This window comes from Platichthys flesus, chromosome 11 (genome assembly GCF_949316205.1).
Source record: "Platichthys flesus chromosome 11, fPlaFle2.1, whole genome shotgun sequence".
NCBI classification, from domain to species: domain Eukaryota; kingdom Metazoa; phylum Chordata; class Actinopteri; order Pleuronectiformes; family Pleuronectidae; genus Platichthys; species Platichthys flesus.
The window spans coordinates 23,733,699-23,748,294 of record NC_084955.1 but is presented as its reverse complement, the minus strand read 5'-3'; the positions used below and the strand labels follow the sequence as shown (position 1 = coordinate 23,748,294).

At 41.9% G+C, this 14,596-nt stretch overlaps 1 protein-coding gene across 1 annotated transcript; it reads left to right on the top strand.

Moving 5' to 3' along the window:
• Positions 1-4,525: 4,525 nt before the first annotated feature.
• nek10 (NIMA-related kinase 10) lies at positions 4,526-5,821 on the top strand. Its single transcript, XM_062399684.1, has 6 exons — positions 4,526-4,620; positions 4,704-4,775; positions 4,881-4,945; positions 5,104-5,206; positions 5,359-5,487; positions 5,621-5,821. Exons 1-6 carry the CDS (start codon positions 4,615-4,617, stop codon positions 5,819-5,821), a joined length of 576 nt encoding a protein of 191 aa, XP_062255668.1. The 5' UTR covers positions 4,526-4,614.
• Positions 5,822-14,596: the final 8,775 nt, after the last annotated feature.

The following is a 14,596-nucleotide window of genomic DNA, read 5'->3' as shown; positions in this document are numbered from 1 at the left end:
AGCAAAACGTTTTCTGATTCGCTGACGTCGGTCTGTCAGCCAACAAGGTTGTGTCGAGCGTCTCATCGAATAAGGAGAATTAATGAAGAAATATTCATGTTTCAGGATCCATAACAACAACCTGCCGCTGGTGTGTGAGGCTGGAGGAAGGGTAGGAGGCGATGTGTGTCTTGTTATGTGAGGAAATTCAGTTTAACTGTTTTTTAAACGGGTAAATAAGATGCCTGGCTTCTTTATAAAAGGTTAATACATGTCTAATTCAAGCTAACTGTCCAATGCACCGGATTACAAGTTATTAAATGCACTGTATAATGTTTTGAATTCACTTGACCCAGTGCTTTTTACCCCATTACATTTATCTGATTTCTTATTTATTTATATATATATATATATAAATATATATATATATGATTAATTTCTATTATACATTGAGACAATACTTTATATAGCCACATCTATGTTACTTGTTTCTTAAGTAGCTGCAACATTATATTGACATTTTTTACTGAATCGTTATTTATAATCCAAGAAAGTAGGATGGCGCTCAACAGAGTAACAACTTTTATATAACTTTGAAACCACATCTAAATTCACAGAATCCAGATTCTTATTTGGCGCTGCACCAAATTGCTGCACTTGCAAACCAACAAACATACAAACAAAGGGACAGGGATGAAAACATAACCTCTATGGTGGAGATACAAACAAATAAACAATGAATCAAACAAAATACAGAGCTTTAACCTCCTTTGTGGAGGTGATCATACACATCCTTTTGCAACCTTTGGTACTAATATATTACAATGCTATGTTCCATTGTGTTATTTGCTCAGTTTTGAGTGGAGGTCTTTATCCTGAAGCCGATTATTTTTACATTGTTTTCAGAATTGAAAGTATCTGTGTGCATCTTCCACTGCTGCCCAACTTGAACCACAGGTTTCTAATGGAAACAGAGGGGGATGCAGAAAATGTCCAACTCAGTTAAAAAAGTGAGAAAAGGAGAAAAGTTGGACCTGAAATCCACAGGAATCCACAGCAAGTAAGAGGCTTCATTTCCCCCTCCAAGCCAGTTACTAGTCTGTAACACAACAAAATTTTAAAGTTAGGTTCCCTCTTATGACCAAAAGCACATCACCTGATAAGCCTTGTTTCCAGGGCATCTCATGATCTCAGAAGGCTTCAGTTCCTGCTTGCCAAAACCGGCCCCAGACAAGAGGTGAACAACAACAAGTGACGCCATTCTGAGGCAGTGTGTGTGTCTAGACATACTCATATTTCTTCAGGTTTGTTTATATACTGTAGTATGAGACTCCCCATGTTTCAGGTGGCAGCGTTGAGTCACGGTAAAGCATGCGGCGGTGGAGCCGGCAGATCACGAGGCCTGCGTCCTCAGAAAGACGCCACCAGACAACGGAGTGAGAGCGACATCAACAGTGAAGCCTCTGAACTGGAGAAATTCAGGTTGAGAATCACGAGTATATTTATAATCTTCAGATCTTAAGAGCCACATGTATATCAGCTGAAAGTCAAAGAACACAAACACAAAACCTCAACAGCAGATTGGAAATATCCTAGAAAGTATTTAGATTCAGGTCCATTTGTTCCTGATCATTGATGTATTCACTTTCCAGTAAAACATACAGAGACCAGAGAAGCTTCAGTAGCCACCCACTGCGGAAACTCTTTTCCAACATCCTGGTGTCTTTGGTTGAGAACCGACTCTGCAGGTAAAATCCCCTCGTATATAACAAGTCTGCCAGTGAAACACACAGAGCTTAGGGTACTAACAATAGCTTCTGATTCTGCAGTGAATGGATTGACCATGCAGCACCTGAATCAGTCCTCAGGGTCCTCATCTGCCTCAGATTGTTAACCAGAGATCCTCACCACCAGGTATAACCGCTGCTGTTTTTTATATTCATTATTATGTATTGTGCAAACACTTCCACATATTTTATACTCGTGCAACAAAAGAGTCAAACCAGTAACTGTCTCTTTTAAATGCTTCCCCCTTTAGAAAATCCTCCACCAGCTCCAGGGCATCAGTTTACTCGCCAGGGTAAAGTTTCTCCTGGGTTTCTTCCCACGTGCCTTAACAGGGTGTATTTTGTGATTTATCCACATAGACTGTGTCACATGTCCTCCTCCTTATCCTCTTCTCTTTTTAAGCACATGGAGTCTGTCACTTCCATCTACATATCCTGTGGTGAACAGTCATTTTCCACGCAGACACTGGTCACACTGACCTGTGAGTAATCTGAAGAATATCACACGACAACACATAAGTTGAGTCTTGTGTACGTCCTCATCAACGCTCTGCTCCACAGACATCTTTAAGAAGCTGTCCGCCATTGCAGATCAAAGGGCCTGGGTCATCAAGAGCGGCGCTCACAAGGTAAATGACAAGTTGTGACAAGGTTTATTTGTCTGAATGTGCTGTTTGTTTTCAATGCATTTCAATATGTGGGATAAACTACAGGACACAGTGTATTTTACTGGCAGCCTGTTCATCCACCACATCTAGGTCATATAATAAACTAGAGAAATTATCTGTAATTACTTCCATGTGATAGTTGACTTCTATACTTCTATATTCGATAGGGAACATTATTGCTTCCTGTGTGCAGATATTGGCAAAATGGAGTCATCTAATAATCTTGTGAGATGGATGACACTATAAATCAATCTATTCCTGTAACACGAGAGTCAGCGAAGGCCTCTGCACTTTGAGTTTGTATCATCACAGATTCCTCGACATTTTCTCTTTGTGTAACTCTTATTGCGTTAACTGTTTTCAGACCCTGGTGAAGCTCCTCTCCACAACAGACAGTAGTGTTCTGCTGGGAGCTCTGCTGGCACTCACCGCTTTGGCTGAGAGGTAAACACACACATTTCATCTACTGCATTAAATACACCTGTGATTTAATGTATTGACAAATATTTTGTTTTCTGCAGCCCAGAATGCAAAGAGGAGATTGGGGAGCCACCGATTGTAGAGAATCTACTTGTAATCCTGCAGGAATATGACCTGCTCTCAAAGAGGTTAGAAATCAATTATTTGTTCATAGTATTGTCTTCAAAATAAAATGTTATCGCAGCAAATGGCAATTTATCATACAAAACACTTGGTTAATACTGATATTTCCTCCAGGACGGGTGCCGAGCTGCTGAGGCTCCTGTCCCCTGTGCGGCAGGTGAGGGACCAGGTGAGGGAGCTGGAGGTTCTGCCCGTGCTGCTGAGCCTCCTGCACGGGCAGAACCTTAAGCTGCTGTGGAGCCTCGCCTGGGTCCTGGTCCAGCTCTGTGAGGACCAAACCACCCGGATGGAGATCCGGAGCTGGGGTGGGGTGCAGCAGCTGCTCTGGCTGCTGAACAGGTTTTTGAGACTCAACTGAAGCAGTGTTCAACCGAGTTTTATGTTACATCTTTCGTTTACAGCCACTCAAGGAAACCGTTCACATTTAGGAATTTTAACCATCCCGTCTATTTTGAAGTGATATGTGACCTTTGAAGGTCTCGATGTGGTTCTATAGTTCCACAAAGTTGAGGACTCACAGGAAACTGGTTAAAAGATAATCCTAATCAAACCAACACTTTTCTTCCGTAAAATGGATCAATCATGAAAGCAATGTGTCCTACATCTCGCACAATGCAGTTCTCTATCATTAGCTGCTAATGTCATCACAGCGACATCAGCCTGGGCCTCTGAAAAACTGTATACTAGAAAACCTGGATTACAGACTGGGGTGTGGAACTTGATAAACATGGATGTTATCAAGCAGGGAGTGTCTAAGGCAAATATGCAGCTGGTTGCCTGAAGGGTAATGTAGTCCAGAGATTTTAGAGCATGACCCAATTTAAAGTCTTTTCTCAGACACAACAACATGAATTTTCTCGTGCCTCACATCTGCCTCTTTCTAAAAGGTTTACATTTTCTCAACCCGGTGACATGTGAAATAACTCTCACAGTGACAGACAATGTGTCTCTGATCGCTCCTCAACTGAGACGCCCTCCGGCCCCGTAGCAGCCGCTGGCGTCCAGAGAGAGCTCATCAGAGAGGAGCTCAGCCCACAGCAGGAAGTGGACCATACCGAGGCTCTGCAGTCAGGTCAGAAGTTTAAGCTAGAAACTGGAAGAGAACATGTTGAGTTATTTATAGGTTTCTTTAGAGTTATGATTCATCCAGTGAAAAAAAATAGTTATTTTAATGACATCAAATGGAGAAGAAGCACAGAGCCATTGCACAGTGAAGAAAACCACTTCCCCCAGAAGACTCTTATCAGCAGCAGAGAACATTAACATGCTTTTCCTGAACGATCCAGACCTCTGATACATGACTTGTTTATGAATTTCGGAGTAAGTGGTTGTATATTCTCTTTTTCTGGATTTCAAAAGATACAAAAATAAAACACCTGTGTATAAAACTACTATTACTTTGTCATATTTAGTACAGCTCTTCCTACAGTTAACAGCTTAGGGAGAGTTGTTATTGTTGCAGCTGTGTCTGACACTTGCACGTATATATTCATAAATGTAGTCATATCCTGTCTAATGCAGCCTGCTGTACAGCTCTGACCGAGCTCAGTCTGGATGACACATCTGCTCACCACATTATGCAGGTAAAGGAAAGTCCCTGAGACGTGCACAGTACACCTTCATATACCATATATAAAACATAGCATTTTTCATTTTCTTTTCTCAGGAAAATGGCATCTACATTATAGCAAAGTTGATATCACCACAAAAGTCTGGAGCAAAGATCACATCATTGCAGGTAAATGGCTTCACACAATTTGTGTATTAAATTACATTATGATTTAAATCAAGATATTTTATCATTTTAAATAACATACTTGCAAACCTGTTGGCTTGTTGGCAGTGCTATGCATTCAGGACCCTCCGATTTCTTTTCCGCGTGGAAAGAAACAGGCATCTGTTCAAGAGGTGATGAAGTTCATAACAAATGATTATTTCTGAGGAAAACAATTATATTCTTTATATCATGTCACATGCAAGCACATGAGATTCTGATGGATATCTGCTTTGGAAAGAAGCTCCATCAAATGTTCTCCTTCGCTGTTACGTAATCTTTTCTCTTTCAGACTCTTTCCCACAGACCTCTTCGAGATGTTTATTGATGTTGGCCACTGTGTGCGGGACCTCGCTGCCTATGAAGGGCTGCAAACCAAGGTCTCAATCTACACTGTAAGAAAACAGCTCCGGAATTCAATCCTCTGTTTGTCCAGCTGGTTTTGGGGCTGTAAAATAAAAATAAATATTACTGCGTTTTTTTGGGTATAAATAAAACTTTTCAAACCATCTGGGAGGATTGATTGCTTTGTGTTTTTCTACTTCAGGATGATGAATTGGACAATCTGAGAGAGAGCATCGAGGCTGTGGACCAGAATCGCCCCCCCCTCAGGGTCATCAACGGTTACTCTGTGCTGGACCACCTGGGCACCGGGGCGTTCGGAAGCGTGTTCAAGGTACGATGAACCTCCTCTAAACTGACAGACTCTGACTCAGCAGCTTTCTCGTGATCATTATATATCGTTTATGACCTCAAGCAGTCGTGCTTTCAGCGGCTTGCGTGATTTCAGCCAATGTTCTCGCTGACAGGTTCGAAAGCAGAGTGGCCAGAACCTCCTGGCGCTGAAAGAGGTGAATCTGCACAACCCGGTGTTCGGCAAAGACAAGAAGTCCAGAGACAGCAACGTGGAGAAAATCATCTCTGAGCTAACGATCGTCAAAGAGCAGGCACACGTTTTTCAACTGGAATCACTGACACACAATTCAGCAACAAGCTATACGAACAAATAAGATCATATTGACTTATGATTATGTGTTGTTTTGTTATTCCTCCCTAGATGACACATCCTAACATTGTTAAATATTACAAGACATTTTTGGAAGGTGAGAATCATTTTTACTTTTAATAAATTTTGAGAAGGAGCACAACAAAATAAAAGATATACAAGATTCAAGATTCAAGATTCAAGATTTTATTTGTCAAATGCACAACAATAACATTAAGCAGTCGCTGGCGGGGAAATGCTTGAAATGATGCTGTCACGTTATTTCAGGTGAGCGGCTGTACATCGTGATGGAGCTGATAGAGGGCGTGCCGCTGGCCGAACATTTCACCTCTCTGAAGGAGAAGCAGCAGCAGTTCACCGAAGACAGAATTTGGAATATATTCATTCAGGTAAGAGATGCCGAAGTCGACCTTTAGGAAATAAATCTCTGGAGGGTGTTTTTAGATGATCGACTTTGGGAGCTGATCAGTCAGAGGTCAAGATATAAGACATTCAGAAAACATACTTTTAATGATAATCAATCATCCTTTTTTATCTAACAAAAGCCCAAAATATAAATGTAAATAATTGGCCCTAGTGGAGACTTCTCACCACAGACTCCTCTTCCTCACTCATTTATTACTAACTGGTAACGGGCAGATGTGCCTGGCACTGAGGTACCTGCACAAGGAGAAGAGGATAGTCCACCGCGACCTCACGCCCAACAACATCATGCTGGGGGAGAAGGACAGAGTCACCATCAGTGAGTGTGTGTTTCCAATGTAACACATCTGCATGTACGCCACTTCCTGTCTCGTCTCGTTATGACACCCGTGTGATTTCCCCGTGTCTGAAGCCGATTTCGGCCTCGCGAAACAGAAGCAGGACAACAGCAAGCTGACGTCGGTGGTCGGCACCATCCTCTATTCCTGGTGAGGAAACGCATTCTGAACATCCAGCTGCTTTCAAATTAAGAGGATGGCAAAGAGGTTTATTGTTTTCAAAACTTGTCAGAAAATTCAATATCTGTTCTTCTTTGCTCTCGTGTGCTATAGAGGTTATTATTTATAAAAGTCACAAAAAAAAGCCAAGCAAAGCAACATTCTCTAGACCAGTGGTTCTCAAAGTGGGAGAAGTGTCCCACAGAACCACTCTCCAAGGGGGGGCGCAATGTCACAGACCAAAAAAAAAAAAAAGACCTGGCGACCTGTCACTAGTTAGTGAAAGCTCCCTCAGTGGTGAAATGCTAGGGCCTGGACTGACACAAACAAATCAAATACTGTTGCGTTCCTGATCCACCGATTAAAAGAGGAGTGTTAACATTTGAATGCGAGTTGCACGTATGCTTCCAAATATAAAAGTAACTGCACACCCTCACTGAGACGACACCCTGCAGCAGGCACGTGCACAGACATTTTGGGGGGGCAAGTGCTCAAACCAAAAAAAAGGGCACCCATCACCAACATTATTTATGAAATTAAAAACAATAATAATAAATAAATAAAAAACACAGCAGGATATTTTCTACTTATGCATTTGTTTATGTATTTGTTTATGAACAAACAAACTCAAATTATCAAATATATCAAAAAAATGTATGAATAACAGGCAAAAACAGACAAAACAAGGCCATCTGACAGAGTTGAAGCATAAGCAGCATTACACTAATAATGTACCACAACTTACCTCACCAGGCATGTAGCTCAACTTAAGACCTACATTTCATTTCAATAATTACGATTTTAAATTAAACAAAACTAGTGAACTTGTCTAATTTGTAGAGCAGTAAAACTGCCTTTAAATTTTCTGCCTGCCTGTCTGCCTCTCTCTCCCCCTCTCTGTTTTCAGCGGCGCTAATGTTGTGGTTAATTTATCACCAAACAACGTCGGAGGATTGCACAATCACCGTCATTACCTGTTTGTCTGATGCTGAGGGTCAGAGGAGAAGTGGCTGCAGCCGTTTGGCGCTGAGCAGCATGAGCACCAAGTGGAGGAGGGAGGAGGGAGGAGGGAGGAGGGGCGTGGTGGGGGCTTGTGAGTGCCGCGGAGCATGTCGGGGCGCAATTCTCACAAGAACTAAAATAAATGCCCGTCAGATATCAAAACACATTTGGGGGGAATTGATGACAGAGAGTAATTTTTATTCTTAAATATTGATGAATGAAGAAAAAAATTGGGCTCCAGCAGAAGGGGCACTTTTCTAATCCAGGGCAAAAGGGCCAGTGCTTGAGCACCACAAGGGGTCTATCTGTGCACGTGTCTGCTCGGCAGAGTTTGTGCGATTGAGCTTCTTTCCTCTATAATTCAGATATTCATTGCTTTATAAACAGTCTTTTTAAAGACTCACTCCTTCATTAGTAATACATTCCTGCACTTGCAGCAGGCCTATTCGGAGCCTAATCTAAGGAGTAATTTGCTCCACAGTTTTTTTTAGAAAGCTCATAGCCCCAAGAGCTAGCCTTCTAGCTAGCTAACTTCTTCCAACTGCAGCTAGCCCTTTTCTCCTTAACACCTACCTTTACATCTTCAATCATCCACCGTGTTGCAACAAATAAATCCCCAGCACTAGTTGGGGCGGGGGGGCCCCAACTACCCCTAACCAGCTTTGTGTGGGGGGGGGGGGGGGGGGGGGGGGGCCCAGCTTGCAAAAGTTTGAGAACCCCTGCTCTAAACGCCCTGTAAGCATTTGACCAGTCACATCAGAATTAACCACTTGACCAATCAGAGCCCACTGGATTTCGTCGGGTGGGGGCCTTAAAGAGACAGGCCCTAAGACCATGTGTTTCAGACAGAGGTTGAAAAGAAGAGCTGCAGCAAAGGACAGGTTGAGGAAAGTCACGTGATTTCTAAAGATTTTCAAGTAAAAACACAAATTAACATGATCCACTTGAATATGAGCATAACTTGTCTCCTTTAAAGATTATAGTAAATATTTCATTGAATGAAGTTTGAATTGTTCATGTTGAGACTGAGGAGATTTTGGGGGAAAATAAGGATGTTTTCATGGTTTCACTCTTAAAGTATTTATATTCCATATGTTTTTCTTTCTCGCCAAAAGCTAAAACTAATCCACCTGTGGTTCAGTCAGTAGAATTACAAACGGACTTTGCATAAGGAATGGTTTTGTGTAAATTCACAGATGTTTATGTTTTGTGTGTCAGTCCAGAGGTGGTGAAGAATGAGCCTTACGGAGAGAAAGCTGATATCTGGGCGTTGGGCTGTATCCTCTACCAGACGGCCACTTTACGTCCTCCGTTCTACAGCAGTAACATGCTGTCGCTGGCCAACAAGGCAAGACACACATACACACACACACAAACGCTTGACAATATATCTATCGTCAGTTATTGATCTTTTCCTCTTATTCCCTCCTTGCAGATTGTGGAAGGTGACTACGAGCCGGTTGAAGAAGGCTCTTTTTCTGAGAGAGTGACAGACATGATCAGATGGTGGGACTTTTATTTTGAAATTAATAATACTGACTTGTGACTGCACCTGCCCTAGGGTGTTTTACACAAACCCGCAAGTTTTATAGAATTCATAAAAGAAGGACTTCAGTCTTAGTTATAAAAAAATTTCATGACTAATTCAATTTAAATGTTATATTTCACTGACACTCATGTTGATCCGCTGGTGATTTACAAGCTTATTTCCTCTGCCAAGGAGGTAACGCTTTCAAAAATGAGCAACTGTGCATGAATCCCTAAAATGTCTTATTAAATTATTTATTTTGAATCATTAAAAGATGGGTCGTTTTTCAGCATTTGCTTCAATTTCTCAGTAATGGATCCTGTTGTAAAGGGCCAGAAATATTTATGCTGTTGAGATTGACCATTCTGGATAAGATCCAGATAGTAATCGTAGATCTGGGGGAAGAAAATGCTGAATCTGTGATTGTTTGGCCTTGGCGGAGGTATGCTCTATACTGAGTGGCATTTAAACCCAAAGAGTGATTCTACTTAAACTGATAAATTCATCCTAATAAATCATAGTTGTCATAAATTTGATCCCACTTATATTTTCACTGTTCTAAATTAAGAGCAATTGGATATCTGTTTTGTTATGGATCTATCAGGTGTCTGAGTCCAGATGCAGACAAGCGGCCAGACGTTGTGGCCGTCAGCTCCAGGATCTGTGACCTCATCATGAAGCTGATGGACGGACTCTACACTTCCCAGAACGTTCTGGAGAGAAGAGCGGAGCGAGACAGGAAACGAGCACACAAGTATTTTCTGGAGCGACACAAAAGCAGGAGGAGCTGTAGCCTCTCGAGTCGGTCGCAGGTAAGGAAAGGATGTCGCTGAGGAAAACTTGGATGGGACCTGAACGTTTCATATCCTTTTATGATGTTATTAGATGTTTTTGCTGAAGGTTAATTAAAGCTGTGCTGCACTGATTTCAGGAAACACCCTCAATGCAAAGTGAATATCCGATTCCCTGCTCATCTGCCAGCTGCAGCTCAAACCACAGCGCGCAAATAATCTGTCCAGGTGAATCTGTTTCCTGCTTCATTCTGCCGATGTTTTAAAAACCAACTGGGAGCATTTTAAATTCATCATCACACCATGTTATTAATAAGTATGTGTATGTGTGTTTAGAAGAGGCCTCAGATGATGACGCTGAACCATCTGACATGAAAAACTCCACCACTTCCCCAGAGGGAAAACACTACGGTGAGTTCTCTGGAGTAATCAGAGTAATTTATTATTCAGCTAATGTTCACTGGAAAACATGGTATTATTTCACGATTAGGACGTTTTTGATCCTACACTTACTTGAGTGTTTTTTTGTTTCTGAATGAAGATCTGACAGTTATATCCGTTATTATTTCATGTTTCTGAAAAATGTCCAAACAGATATAAGTTCAACCCTTGATACTTGATAAATGATACTCAACTCTATTCCCGCTGATTTTATCTTTTTCTTTGGTTTTGACTGAAAGCAATGACGCCCAGTTCCTGTGCTACACCCGACCCAGTTCTACATAGGTAAGTGAAAAAGCTCACGTTATCTCTTTCTGCTTGATCTTGTGGTCAGATCAAGCTGAAAATTGTGTTTACTTTATCCATGCATGTAAAAATGTGTCTTCTAAATAATGGCCAGTTGTTGATGCACAATTATCAAGAGACAAACCAACATTTCTTTTCTCACATTGTTTATTTACATCTCCTTCCTCACTTTTCTGCCTTTTCTCCTCAGTAAGGATTATGCTGCAGCAAGAACAAGAGCGAGACCAGGTACGTTTTCAGCCGAAGGCCAAAACCTGGCCCTCTCTTTCAATGTCTTGACTATTTGAGGAGACTTCACAAATTAAACAACAGAAGTTCACGCAAACGTTTTAAAGTTTGACAGTTATAAACCAATGTCTGTTCTGTGTCTGTTCTTGGGTCCTAACACAGTGTCAGCAGGGATCTGCGTTTCCCAGAAGAAGCTTCGACAGATTGTGGATCCCAGCCAGAGGCTCCTCGGGCAGCTGCACAAAATTGTCTACATCTCTCAAGTATTGTAACCCACAGTTTTTGGTCACAGGAAATCCAAGAAATCCTTGAGATTCAAATGATTATCTCATTGTGATCTGCCTGCAAACGGGCTCTTGTTCTGGTATTGAATTTGGTTATATCATCCCCAGCTTCCACCAGCTCCGCACCACAACATCAGACGTCGAGTCATCGAAAGATTTAAAAAGTCTCTGTTCCACTATGGAAGCGATCCGTACAACCTCAAGGTGGAGCTAAGCAAGGTTTGTCCTGTCGACTTATAATTTACCGAAATATCCGGGTGCACCTACGTAAATTCAGTACCGTGGTTACTGAAAATAATGAATTTCCTGTAATTGTTTTCTCACTCGCAGGTTGGCACTGGTTAAATCCAGGCTTCACTGTCTCTTCTGGTTCCATAATTAGGTTTTGGTTCATATTGAAATGTCCCAAAAAAGGTGTCGCAGATATCAGCGTCCCCCACGAGATGGATTGAAAACAAATCAGTCCCGTTTCCAAACAAACAGCTTGTTCAGGACTTGTTTCATCCATTTGTTATTCTTGAAGTATTTTCTGAGGTTGGGAAGTGGATGTTTGTATTTTCACTCGTTCAAATGAATGGGGAAAGTGCTCAATCTCCTTCATACTTTGAAACTGCATTCAAACTCTGCACAGCAGCTTCTTCAGCTCAGTTTGCCAGGTATTGTTATTGAGGAACGCCAGCCATGCCTCATGATGTGATATGATATGTTGACGGGTTGGAGTCGGGTTGGGCTTTTAGGGCAGGGTTTAGGTTTAGCAAAGGGATCAGGTTTGGGGAGGGTTAAACTGAGTGATGTCCTTTCTGGGTTCGGCTGAGACCGACTGAATGGTGGGCGGGGCTTCCCTTTTGCAGAGCTGAAAGGCTCTTGGTTGTTTTGGAGGTTGGTGGGGGTATACGCAGCTCATGGAAATTAGAATTACTTTCTTTATGCTTCCTCCCAAGATCTGCCTCAAATTGAACCATGATGTCCTCGTTCATCTTGATCTCTGTGGCTGTTGAGGCTTTATTTTGCTTCTCGTTTTGATTTGTTTCTCTTAATAAGCGGGTTTTGTACTTCCGCAGTTTCTCTTCAAGTATGTTGTGTCTCGGTCCTTCTTGAGCTGGATTAGAGAAAGCTCTCTCTTGAGTTTGACATCTTCCAGTTCACCTTGCAGCCTATTTTTATCCACAGCCAGTTGGTGATTTTTACACGTCAGAAGCATCAGCTCCTCTTTGTCCTTCTGCTGCTGGGAGAGGGCAGCCTCATAATCCGTCTGGAGTTTATTGTATTTGCCTTGCTCCTGTTTGAGTTTCAAGGCCCACTGCTTATCTTGAGCAAGCTCTCTCTTGGTGGCATTCTCAAGTTCAGCTTGGCGCCTCTTTTGCGTCAATATCGGCATTTTCTGACTTGTAAAAGTCATGAGCATCATCTTTTCTTTGTCCTTCTGCTGCTGGGTGAGAGCGACTTCCAAATCCTTCTGGAGTTTATTGTATCTGCCTTGCTCCTGTTTGAGTTTCAAGGCCCAATGGTTATCTTGAGCAAGCTCTCTCTTGGGGCCATCCTCAAGTTCAACTCTGAGCCTCTTTAGCTCCAAAGCCAGTTTCTGATCTTTACAAGTCAGACGCATCAGCTCTTCTTTGTCCTTCTGCTGCTGGGAGAGAGCGAATTCCAAATCCTTCTGGAGTTTATTGTATCTGCCTTGCTCCTGTTTGAGTTTCAAGGCCCAATGGTTATCTTGAGCAAGCTCTCTCTTGGGGCCATCCTCAAGTTCAACTCTGAGCCTCTTTAGCTCCAAAGCCAGTTTCTGATCTTTACCAGTCAGAAGCGTCAACTCTTTTTTGTCCTTGTGCTGCTGTGAGAGGGCAACTTCCAAATCCTTCTGCAGTTTTTTGTTTTTGCCTTGCTCCTGTTTGAGTTTCAAGGTCCACTGGTCATCTTGAGCAGGCTGTCTCTTGTGGTCATCCTTAAGTTTACCTTGGAGCCTCTTTAGCTCCAAAGCCAGTTTCTGATTTTTAGACGTCAGAAGCAGCAGCTCTTCTTTGTCTTTGTGCTGCTTGGAGAGGGCAACTTCCAAATCCTTTTGGAGTCTATTGTTTTTGCCTTGCTCCTGTTTGAGTTTCGCAGTCAACTGGTTATCTCGAGCAAGCTGTCTCTTGTGGTCATCCTTAGGTTCACCTTGTGGCCTCTTTTGCTCCAAAGCCAGTTGCTGATTCTTACAAGTCAGATGGATCAGCTCTTCTTTGTCCCTCTTCTGCTGGGAGAGGGCAGCCTCATAAACCCTCTGGAGTTTGCAGTGTTTTGCCTTCTCCTCTTTGAGTCCAGAGGCCCCCCGGTCAACTCTCTCTTGAAGCATGGAAATAGTATCGCTCTTGGCTTCCGAACTGTTTTGAAGAGTTATGATACTGATGTGAAGGGATTTGATTTCATTGTCTTGTTCAAGAAATTTCCGCTTCATCATAGAAAGATCCTCATATGCCTGTTTGAGTTCCTTAATTGTTTTCTGTCCTTGAACGATAACCTCCAAATTCCCCTTCAACTCATCTTTGAATTTCTCGACCAGCTCATCTTTCTCTTTGAGATCAGCCGTCATTTTGTTTTTTTGCTTTTGAGGCTCTGCATATTTGTGCTCCTGGTCTTTCGCTGATCGCATAAGATGAGCTGTTTGATCTTTTTCAACTTGCTCCTTCTTCGAAGCTTTTGAAAGGGCATGATCTTCTTTTCGCTTTCTCCTCAGGGCTTCTTTCCTTTTAGTTTCCGCTCTTGTTATTCTCAACTTCTCTTCAAGAGCAGCTTTGGCAGCTTTGTCCTTTTGGAGGTCTCTGTGCTGACCATCATAAGAACTTGATTCTTCATACTGTGAAACATAGAACAATTATTGGTTTGTTGTTCATTCATTTATCTGCCTATTGAAATGTTGTTTTATACTCATATGCTTATGTAGCCAAATCAAATTAATTATTCATTTATAATAATTCATGATTTATAAAAAATGCACTCAATTACTGAAAGGGAGTCTATAATAGTTAAAATATTAGACATTACACAAGATATAATTATTATTACAGATATTTTGTGTATAGGGTGTGAACCTACATACACACTTACCTCCTCAAAATTGGAGCTGTAGAGCTCCTCTTCAATTACTTCCTGGATCTTCTGCTCTGTCTCATCCACAATCTCCTCTTCTGTCTCCTCCTCCATGACCTCCTTGATCTTTTCCTCTGTCTCATCCACAATCTCCTCTTCTGTCTCCTCCTCAACCTCTTCAGAATACATTTTTTTTGGCATCTTCTTTGAGAC